Here is a 12,064-nt window from a genome sequence, read left to right as displayed (position 1 = left end):
TACTATTATTTTTTTTGCTTTCAAAGCTTATCTATCTTTGTTTAGAAAACGTAATGATACGTCGTATTTCAATTATTTTTATCCTCGTAGGTGTGTGTCAATCCTACATGCCTGTACGGTTTTTTTATATTTCTGGCTAATTACTTAAGTAGCGAGCGTCGATGTGTTCCACCGGTTGTATTGCTATTAGCGATTTTGGTCGACATTAGTAGAACTGAACTTGAATCTTGTCATCTCTTGATTTAGCTAAAAACTTAACATAAGTAGTTCAGGTTTACCTGACGGTTACACCGGAAAACGTGTGCCAGGCCAAAATTGTAAAGAGTCAGAGATTGCTATTCCAATTCAAAAGAATAAATAAAAAAGAGAAATAAGAGTTAGGATATATAAGTGGAAAGATATGGTTGAGAGAAAGAATGAAATTCTCCAAGTAAATCTATAAATAACGTGCACGTAGTTATCTAAATGCATAACTACAATTTGCAATAGTGGAAATTTTTGTTTACTGTTTACGTGACCCAGATCTTGTATGAAAGTATTGGGGAGTAACATCCGGAATATATTTGCTAGTCACTTTATATTATGACTAATTTCAAAAACGAATTATTTCCCATTTTCGATATAATATTCCACAACTAATAAACGTAATCTACGAATACAATGAGTTTTACCACAACAGCTACAAATTTGATAAAATTTGTTTATCTCTGATTTTTCAACAGTCTTCAGTTTGACGTCTCGATATCGTGAAGTGTTGTTGTATGATGAGGAACTCCTCAAAAGACTCATTCAAATTGAATATTATACTTCAATACGTGAACCTTGGTGAAATTAATCTTTCTAATAAAGAAAAAAAGGTAAGTTCTAGATGAATATTTTAACAAAATATTCACAGAATATTCATAAGTTTGACTTATTCTCATAAATCACAACATTGTGCTCCACTCTGATTTTGCGCTGCGCACATTTTAATTGCTGAGAATTATGGAAACAAATCACCTTAAACAGCCTCCGTTCTGATATTAATTTGTGTTGGTGACATTTTTACAAAAACTTGACTGAGTGGTCGTTTGAGGTCTAGTTTAATAAAATTGATCGAAGCAGCAATTTGAAAGAAGTAATTTGTGTAAAGGTTGTTGAGACTTATTAAAAGTTTTGTGCGAATGGATTCTATCTACTAAATGTACTTTCACTGATTCTACCAATACCAGACTGTCGTTAAAATCTTTGAAACTCTAAAACTATAAAACTAGGAGAAAACCGATTGAGGCCTCTTTGTCACAACCTCTTAAAAATTTCACGAAAATAAGAAGATTCTAGAAGCTCTAAACGTGTTTCAACCCATGAAATTAGTTAATATTTTGCTCTCATCTCCTCTATTCCTATAACACTCCATCCGAATCTTTTATTATGAATACAATGATGGAAATCTTGCCGTGTCAGGTCTTTCAGAACGCATGCTATTTTCACAGATTCAACGGTCTCTTATTTCAAGTGTAAAGCATGTTATGTTATTATTCTTTACAATCATTTTGGGTCATTTTCAGCGGCGTTCAAAGCAGAAACTGATCTGCTAGTTTCTTGTTAATCAGATGCGACAAGTTCAGGCAATGTTGGCGACACGGATTTTTGTTCAATTCCTATAGTTCCTACAATCGTACGAATACGTAACCGGTATTCAAAAGCCGTATCTAATATGTATTTGATTGAAAATTTGCTTATAAACAGATGTATGTATTGGATAAAAATTTCTTTCTCCTATTTTCAAATCAATAAATTCAAACACCATACATGAAGCTTATAACTTATCACATTGACAACTATTTCCTTTAGATAAAAATTTTGTGGCGCCATTCAACTGATAACATTGAATTCTTTTCATTTCGTCTAACTTTATTCTATCGATCTCACTCTTATATTGGCAGAGAAGGTGTGCAGATTTATTTCTACCTAAGCGCAGGTACAGACACAGGTCAACAGAAACCATTAGGAATATTTGTTTATAACCCTCAATAGACACTTATCAGGGTAAAGAGATTGAACAGACAGGCGAAGTTGTCGGACAATAATTTAGTATGTGTCAGCTGCTTTTCATATTTACCGTGAAAATCTATTATTCGTTAGGCCAAATAATAGAGGATGTTTAGTTTGTAGATCATTATCAAATGTGACTTCATCTATTAAATTCTTCACTCTAGAAAAACCACACATAAAAGCGGCAACTTGCACTTAAAAGATTTGGTGAATTGTCAAGAGATTATGCATAATCCATTTTCATCTTCATAAGTAATTTCGATTTAAAATTAGATATTTGTTACGTTGCAAATAAATACATTTCATCCACGACTGTTGTATAATTATACGTCAACATGTTCGACCTTAATAATACCCATCAAAGAATTTTAATTTAGTTCTGTACACATCAAAAAATCTAAAAGTTAATTTTGCTAGATCAGACTCAAACCTATCTCCTATAGATTTAATGGATTAACACCTATCAGAGATATTGAATTTTTCTTATCTTATATGTGTTTCTTAACGTACCATGGTTTTTAGAAAAATTTATAAATTGTAGTATCTCTTGAAACAATATAAATTTAGCTTAAACCTCTCAAATGTATTGTATATTTAGATTTCTCAATGTCTATATGTCAAAAAAACAACTAAAAATAATATCGAAAAAGAAAACAATTTTCCTTTAACACCACTAAAAATTATAGAAACTCCTTAAGTTGCCTCATTAAATTTATTACCGGAAAAGTCAAGAAAATTATATATTATAACATATGAACAATGATATATTGTATGAAATATTTGTTATTATAAAAAAATAGTTTCTAATAATGTAACAAAATTTTCCGACAAAAATATTTAGTAGTTATGGATAAAGTATAGTATTCTACTCGCGTATAATGAATTATTAGACACAGAAACACACAAAAAAATTTAGTTAGACTTAACAAAAAATGTCCGTCAAGAGAAGTATCCTTCTGTAGTTGATGCTTATTGTGTGAACGAACCTATTCGAAGGTATGCCAATTGAAATTTAGTCTCTATGAAGTGTGTGTCGGAAACGGACCGTGGCTTGTACGTCCGTGAGTTTTAGAAAAACGGTGATTCGGCGACTGTTCATCACTTAAATGATGCACCAGGAGCTCGAATGATTGGAAAATGGGCCAAGAAGTTGGAAGATAACTAAAATCCGGGCATCCAAGGTCTTTTAAAATGATCGGAAACGAGCTACGTTGACGAATGGTTGACAGTGTTATTTGGACTGTTCATGACGAGCCTACCTTGTTAACGCGGAAGCGTGGTGTTACTTTGAACGTGCATAGAACGCATTTTTACACAAAGCTTTGTGCTTTCACATTTACAAAATTTAGTTAATGCAAGAAATTAAGTCTCATAATGCTAGTCAGACGTTTGACTTCGTAAGCGAGATGATTGAGCGCTTTTCAATGTTTACCAACATCTTGGTTGTGCATGTGGCTCATTTTCATCTTAATAGATACGACAAAATCGCCGCTACTCGGAGTGCAAGCAATCCAAAACACAAACATCAGAAACCCCTACATTTGACTAAAGTGATGAAATGACAGCTACGATGAATTCAGAACGTTATGTGCAGATGTTAGACGACTTCTTCGTACCTGAACTTTCATGGTTATAACCAAAGAACATGATATTAGCAGAACGGAGAAACTTTAAGCCACGAGCACCTGGGAAATTGATCTCAAGGATAAATGACGTCCACGCAATCCCGATTTAACACTTATGGACTTTTTTATGGGGTTTTGTCAAATCTAAAGCTTACGTGCCTAGTCGTCGTAGGTAATTAGATCGATTAAATGAATGCTATGTGCGCAACTGTGTACATTTGGACGATGTTCTTGTTAAGAAATAATTTCTCAAACAGTGTATTTTATTATGTAATATACATTCTTCCGATCAACTATAGTCTACGTTTCTTAAAATTGTTTTTTTTTAAATGTGAGTTTCCTTTTGAGACACCTTGTATGATACAAAATTGCACCTTGATATTATATATAATTTGAGGTTAGGAAAACATACTTTACCAAACATACCGCAAGAATTTCAATTAAGGAATGATTCACACAAATTTAAATACTTTCATTATGCGATAAGATATATATGTATACATAATTGAAATATATTGTGTAGGTAAAGTAATTCTGTGATTTAGTGATTATAATTTTGTTGTGGTATTTAGAAGCAAACTAAATATTTACCGTTGTTAAATATGATTTTTGTTGCTTTATATTTTTTCTTGCAAACTAAAACTATCGGTGTTAGTACTTACTCAATTTCGCAAATATCATGCATAAAATATTTTCTATTATTCTATTCATGAAGTGTGATCATAAGATTTCTTCAAAAAAAATGTTATATTATAGTTTATAGAGCTTAAAAAGCTTTACTGAATATGTATTCAAAATAAACAACACTGTCCTATCCTCACTGCTGTTATTGTTCTTCCAATATCAATTGCAGATTATAAAAACCCTTGCCGACAATTTTGTTTGATCTACCATAGGCGTACATACCTCATTTTATAAACTGCCCTTTCTTGTCCCATTCTTTTTTTTTTTGAAAGCAAAAACAATGAAAGAAAATGAATACTTCACAAATAAAACAGAAGTAAAAAACATTTCAATTCCAAAGTATCTTTATAAATAACAATGGTAGTCAGAATCGTCTGAACTTGAGTCATCATTTGATTGAATTATGAAGGGTTGTAAAGAGGGTGATATCACATACTCATCTTCTTCTTTGATAACAACTTCAACACAGTTCTACAACCTCTTCACTCAGTTATTGAGAATGATTGCATTTTCGTAATTCTGATTTTAACTTTATAATGTTAAACTTGCAATAGTAAGGAGGTAGTTTGAGAAGAGTGTGGAGTGTGACCCTGTTCCTTGTACAGCTTGTCAATATAATAAATTTCTTCTAACTGTAGACCTTTAATAACAGTAAACAATTCAGTATCCTCTATTCGTGGAGTACAGATTTCTAATTCCGAACTTGTTCTGATTACGTCCAACATATTTACCATGAAATAACCTCTAACCAATGTGGTTTTCTATGGTCTTGATTTAAAAATAAAACGTAGTAGTTGATACTTACAAATATCAAAAAAAATCTTCGGCCAGTTAATTATATACTTTCTATTTTCTTATCTATTATTGGATCCCTATTGTACTGTTAGATGTGCATGAATCGTTCGTGGAAGATGTAGGAGATGTAGGAACATATTTTGAACAAAGCATGCGTATTTGACATGTCCAGCAGATATTCAGAATACTTTGTTCGTAAAGCAGTCAGAAATTATCAGAAATTGCTCGGCGCTTGGGCACCCGTCTGTTGGCTTTCGCAGAACTGAAATTTCTTATTGCTGATAAATAATCGGGCGTTCGCAGATTAAAATATAATAGTTAGAAACTGTTTCCTGACAGTCAGAAAAATCCGCGGATTCGTAGGAAATTTTGAGCTGGAAACCTGCGTACTTGAATAATAATTAGAAATCTTTTACCTGATTTGTCAGTTGAACTAGTATAAATTTATGATTATATATAAATATATATATTATATATTATATAATATTATATATAAATAGCAGAAAAACTGAAAATAATTACATTTTTTCTTTGAATAAAGTGATAAGTTTGCTGAATACGACTTCAATGTAATATTTTTTGGTTTGCTGGACATAAATCAGCATCCTATGGAGATGTTTCTGACCAATTTGGCATTACACTCAGTGCATTGAGAAAGGTTTTGGAGAAAACAACTTACTCTTTAAGCGATCTGCCTGTTAATGTGATAATCTGGCCAACAGCTGAAGAGAAAATGCATATACAGCAACAGTTTCCAGCCAACCGATTCTCCAAAGTTATAGGCGGAATAGATGGAACCCATATTAAACACAAATCAGGGAGATTATGTTTATAGAGTGGTAGTTTTCTAGTTTTTTGAATCGATATATGATTAATCCATTCACAGAGCACAAAAATCAGAAATAAGTCACAGACTTGATTCAAACTACTTTCCATGATTTGCCTGTAGAAACCAACCTAATAGCTCTTTCTATAACTTCCATTGTTTCAATGTGAATTATTTTCTTAAAAATAATAGTAATAAACTGACATAATATTTTTATTTCACCACCATGTATCGTGCAATCTATCTTAATAGGACAATAAGTACTTGCTATATTAATCAAGACTGCTGGAAGCATCTTTCAAGGATTTTTTTACACTGATAATATAAGTTTTCATGACAACATCCCATATAGGATTTTACGACAGGCCCAGACTTAGAAGCCATTATTGGTGAGACTCTGGGTTGATAACAATGTCCCTCGTTTGGTTTACAACCCCGGACCAGGCCTGGTTGGCTAGATAAATCCAAGACTGTCTGCAACACTGGGCCAGGCTGGTTCTTTGTTAAAATAGATTTGCAATATATTGTTAATAGAATTATTTATGACAAATTTCTATTAATGCACTTTACCGATTAATGTACATAAAAATATTAGTTGAATAATTACACATATAAAGAAATAATGAGATATCTATTATGGATAATTTACAATAAAAAAAGCCCCGTCGTTCAAGTCTGGGGGCTCCTACACGGGATTGACTATACGTTATAACTGACAGTTGACAGAAAGTTCTTTTGGTTTGAATCTTTTAAGACGACGTACCTCTACGTTTTCTTCTGTTTCCTGCATCAGGTTAGGCACTTATTTTGAAACTAACTAAAACTATTGCTTCATCTCTAAGGTATTTGAACGTCAATTTCGATAATGGAATTGGACACGTACCGCGGACGTTCACAGTAGATCTAAGTCTTTTATTCTTAGGAGGATTTAAGTGTTAACTTATTTGAGGTAAAAAGACTCTGTTGAATGTCCCACTTCCAGTCTTACACCGCTTGCACCACTTTTGAACAGTCTTCAAAGTCACTACTAAAGACAAATTGTAATAATTAGTGAGATTATTTGTCCCTTTTTATAAATTCATGGTAATGCTCTGATCTACGAGTATGTTTCACTACAGGCTCTGCAAACTCGACCTCACTATAGCTGCTATTGTGGATTTAAAACAATCATGTCTACCAATTTTCCTTAGTTTAATTGAAAATGTATGTAAATATTATTTTGAAAATAAATCCCAGTTCTATGATAAGTTTTATCGTGAATTCAGATAAGAGCGAAATGAGAACTGGGTAGAAATGAATAACATGAATTTGAATGAACCGCGAAAAAAGATAAGTTCTGCCACGTATCAACGAGGGCACTGGCATCGAAAATCCGCCATGTTGTTTCCACTGAATAACAACTAAATTTGCATTTCTTCTTAGGGTATATTCTGTGACTTCACGAACGAAAGTTGATTATGATAACATCGGATATTTTATATTATTATTCAACAAAGTTATTATAAAGTGAAATTCATTAGAAAGTATGGATATATTTTAAAAATACCACTATACTGCCATGTACCGTGACACAGAAACTAACAAGAATTGAAACTCAACTGGATTCAGAGCTGATGAACATTTTCGGTTGAATTTAAATCTTCCTGTAAATGGTCAGTTCTATAATTTATCATCCAGTCACCATTTAAGTACATTAAACAATAACAAATAGTAAATATAACTGAATTAATGGGTCTATATTTTAATTCGTGCGGTTTGATAAGAGATGGCATAACTTGTATAATATTACATCGATCCTATTTCCCGAACCTGCGTTGGAAAGCTACTTTTATTGTACGTCTTTTCAGTATATGTCATTCATTTGAGGCATTAACAAAAATAATTTTTTTTCACTCAAATATTTCGAGCTTTGTTCCTGAAAAAGTGTTTCTGCGGGGAGTTCTTCTTCATTACTTTAATATTAAGAAAAATGCTACCGAAATTCATCGTATTTTGGTTGTGGTGAATATGTTCTAGCTGAGCGAACGTACCAAAAGTGGTTCGCACGATTTAAAAGTGCTGATTTTGGCATGGAAGACGATGAACGTCTTGGTCAGCCAGAAAAGTTTGAAGATGAAGAATTGGAAGCATTACTTGATGAAGATTGTTGCCAAACACAAGAAGAGCTCGCAGAATCTTTGGGTGTCACTCAAACAGCTAATTCAAAAGGTTGAAAAGCAGCTGGATATATTCAAAAGCAAGGAAATTGCGTTCCACATGAACTCAAGCCGAGATACGTCGAAAGGCGGTTTTGCATGTCCGAAATGCTGCTGGAACGCCACAGAAGAAAGTCATTTTTGCATCGAATTTTTACTGGTGATGAAAAATGGATCCATTACGACAACCGCAAGCGCAAAAAATCATATGTGAAATTCGGTCAACCAGCCTATTCAACGGCAAAGCCGAATATCCATGGCGCGAAGGTAATGCTCTCTATTTAATGGGATCAGAAGGATGTGCTGTATAATGAACTACTAAATCCGGGTGAAATCATCAATGGAGAACGCTACCGAACACAATTAATCCGTTTGGAGAGAGTAGTAGCCGAAAAACGCCCGGAATGTGCAACCAGATAAGAGGCAATAATTTTCCATCATGACAACACTCGGTTTCAGGCTGCTATTTCGGTTAAGAACTATTTGGAAACAGTGGATGGGAAGTTCTACCTTACCCGCCTTATAGCCCAAACCTTGCCCCTTTTGACTACCATTTGTTCCGGTCCATGCAGAACGCCCTCACTGGAAAACGGTTCACATCAGAACAAGATATCAAAAATTGGCTGGATTCATTCTTGGCTGCCAAGCCGGCGCAGTTTTTTTGGGATGGGATCCACAAATTGCTAGAAAGATGGAAAAAGGTCATACATGGGCAATGATACTATTGTACATGTTTTTCTTAAATACAAGTTCAATTTTGAAAAAAAAAACCGCACTAATTAAATTATAGACCACAATACTTTGTTAGATTTACTGTCGCTTTGTATTCTTAAGGACATATCTAAAGATTGGTCAATTATTAAAACTTGATTTTAATAATTCTACCCACACTTCTCTTGGTATCTTGGACATAATATAATAATAAACAGTTCACTCTGTAATAACAGCAGCACACTCTAGGTACTTTTTCTCTGTGCTTAATATTCGAAAACAATCCAAACAAATAATTTTATATTTAACCCTTTTATAAGAGTTTAAATGTATACATCCTCTCTACAACTGAATCTGAACAGTGTTGCTAATTGGCCATTTGTAGGCTCATTGCGAGAAGGAAATGTTCGGATTTGTTACAGTGTTTGATAGTTGAGTGAATATTTTTTATCCAATTCAAGTTTTTAGTGGACTTAAGCATGGCTAATAAGACAAACTCGGAGAATATCAACATCTCCTTTGAACTAGAGGTTAGTTTTTTTATATTATTTCTTAGTTGTTGGATTGATTTGATTTTGGGTCTTTGGTAATTGAAACTCCGTTTAAAAACAGTTAAAACCTTAACGTTTCGACTTGTTTCAGTCTTTATTAAAATATTACTTAACATTGACAACTTGAATAAATAAATTAATCAATAGATCATCTACAAGCTGAATGTCAAAATAAAAATCCGATTAAATCACAAAATAATTTTTTCTCGCTTGGTATATTTGAAAAATATCTAGTAGCCATCAATTAATGTATTCGTAATTACATTCAAATTTATAAAACAGCTTTTTCGTTCCTATTTAGGTATATGAACCAATCCTCTCTTTGATTCTGTTGCAAAAATTTTCTATTACAGAAAATATGTTGATATTTCAACGTTTTTTGACGCAGTTTAATTTTTTCCAAATAGATAACCTTTTAATTTATTTTCCAAATACTGAAATGTCTGTCCTATGAACGCAACTATAAAATTATTAGAAGGTACTTTATATATAATACATACATCTCCAAAAGTCTTGGCCCTCCTTGTAAACTTTTAACTTTGCCCATGTATATAGCCCATATTTTATTTTTTGGCTCCTCATCATAAAAATAAAAAGAATATCCTAACAAAAAATTATTTCCGTAAATATATGAATTTTTGTACAAGAAAACAGATATAACATGATTTCTGATTATCAAGAAGGTTTATCCAATCACCACATTGCCCTTTGTCTGAATATGTCACGGTGAGGCGGATAGTGGCCCTTTTCCAAGAAACTGGTAGCATTGCACAAGAACGGTCAAGGGCCGCCCCAGAGTTACATCAGAGAGGAAAGTCCGTTACATAATTCTATCCGAGGAAACCGATTTATACCGAAGGGCAGTTTCGAAAAGTACTATCAAAAGGAGATTACATTCATCGAATCAAATGTCAAGAAGACCTTTAAGGGTGTCTACATTTCATGAAGACACATAGCTGCCTGTCTCCAATGGGCTGAAGAACAGGGATTGAGTTTTACAACAATGGCATCACGTTCTTTTTTCCGATGAGTCCTGATTTGGTTTCCACAGTGATAGTCGGTGGGTCCTTCCACCCAGGTAGACAGGGACGACTCAATTTAACCAAAAATGTTGTTCCTATCATGGCGGATCCATGATAATGCCAGACCACATCTCACGGAAATGGTACAAAACATCCTAGAAGAAGGAAATATGCAAATAACGAATTGGTCAGCAAATTCACCAGACATGAATCTCATTGAATATGTGTGGCAGATCAATATCCAATCGAGAAATCCCTTCAAGACCTGACTGCTGCCGTTCAAGAAGGATGGGATATTTTTTTAATTACATTATACCTTTTTTCTCAAAATAAAAATTTTCACGCTTCATTATTTAGCACATTTTTCGTTACTTGGTTTACTGTATATTCTTGGTTACGTAAATAAAATTTTTTTGCTTCACATATATTGTTATTACATTAAAGTATAACTAAACTCTCTTTGAATGTATGGCAGGTTGCCCGATCTTTCTGCATCCATGGTGTATTCTTGGAATCCCCAATTAGTGTAACTATGGTTCAAAAAAATCTTATTTTCACGTATTCTGCAGAGTAAATAGCTGTTGATTCTACAGATTTTACCGCTCCAACTGTCGCATCGCCTAGGTAGAGATCTTTAGTGTTTTAGTTTAGGATTTTTTCTACTCCAAAACCTGCGATTTAAACATATTCTGCAGAGTAAACAGTCAGTGAAGCACCGCTTGCACATTATGCCCGTTGAAGATTTTGCTGCTTCAACCATCGCCTTAGTAAAGATCTTTGTCGTTTTAGTTAAGGATTTTTACTACTCCAAAACTTGCAATTTTATTTGATGACATAACCAACAAAGTCAAATTGGGCTTCGTTGTTATGAAACTCATCAAAACATTAAAGTCTTTAATATAACTTCTTATATAATTTTATAATAGATAAATTTGAGAAATATTTGGAGGTTTTTCTTCTTCTACCGAATAATTGGCCTACAATGCAATTAAATAAAAAATATTTCATCATAAAGAGAAATAAGAAAAACAAGTATTTCAAGATGAGAACTATCATTCATGTATGAATATTTTCCATAATACATTGGAATCATAATTTTTCTTAAACACGTGTAGTAACTTTGAATGAACAGTTCGTTCATTACTACACCTGTAATAATTCCGGTGTGGGTATTTGGTTATATCAAACAGCTCGTTCTGAGAAGAACGGACGTTTTTAGCTGTACTTGCTTATTTGGTCACATCAAAATTATTTCAGCAGAATTAACCTCATTCAAAACTTTCGCAATACATAAGAACAACTCAATATTCCACAAAATGTCTGTCTTGATTATACTGCTCATTATTTTGGTTCCCGGCTGTTCACTACTGCACAAACTCATGTAGTAGCACTTACGCCAGGTTCAGACACAACTAGTAGTTTAGTCAGATGGCGAGTAATTTAGTTTAGAAGCAGCTATCCACTAATCATTTTGGGTTCATATTAATTTACTGAAATATATCGTCAGAAATTTGACTTTTTTGTGCGTTATATCTTCCATGATGCATATTAAGTTGTAGTATAGATTTTTCATCTTGGTTTTCGGGTAATAATGAACGATTTAACTCCTAACAAGGATTTT

At 33.2% G+C, this 12,064-nt stretch overlaps 1 protein-coding gene across 3 annotated transcripts in view; it reads left to right on the top strand.

Annotated features, from left to right (window-relative positions):
• Window positions 1–12,064, top strand: part of LOC130442168 (phospholipid phosphatase homolog 1.2 homolog) — a 65,074-nt gene that overhangs the window by 30,951 nt on the left and 22,059 nt on the right. The window contains exon 1 of one of the 3 annotated variants that reach the window (XM_056776262.1): window positions 9,261–9,400. The exons of the other annotated variants lie outside the window; for them this stretch is intronic. Within the exon in view, the coding sequence (XP_056632240.1) occupies window positions 9,350–9,400 (51 nt within the window). The 5' untranslated portion in view covers window positions 9,261–9,349. Of the gene's footprint in view, window positions 1–9,260; window positions 9,401–12,064 lie in introns of those variants that run through there. 3 annotated transcript variants of the gene reach the window in all.

The sequence above is a fragment of the Diorhabda sublineata genome, chromosome 3 (genome assembly GCF_026230105.1).
Source record: "Diorhabda sublineata isolate icDioSubl1.1 chromosome 3, icDioSubl1.1, whole genome shotgun sequence".
In the NCBI taxonomy this organism is placed as follows: domain Eukaryota; kingdom Metazoa; phylum Arthropoda; class Insecta; order Coleoptera; family Chrysomelidae; genus Diorhabda; species Diorhabda sublineata.
The sequence above is the reverse complement of the archived record's forward strand: the minus strand, read 5'-3'. Positions and strand labels throughout refer to the sequence as shown.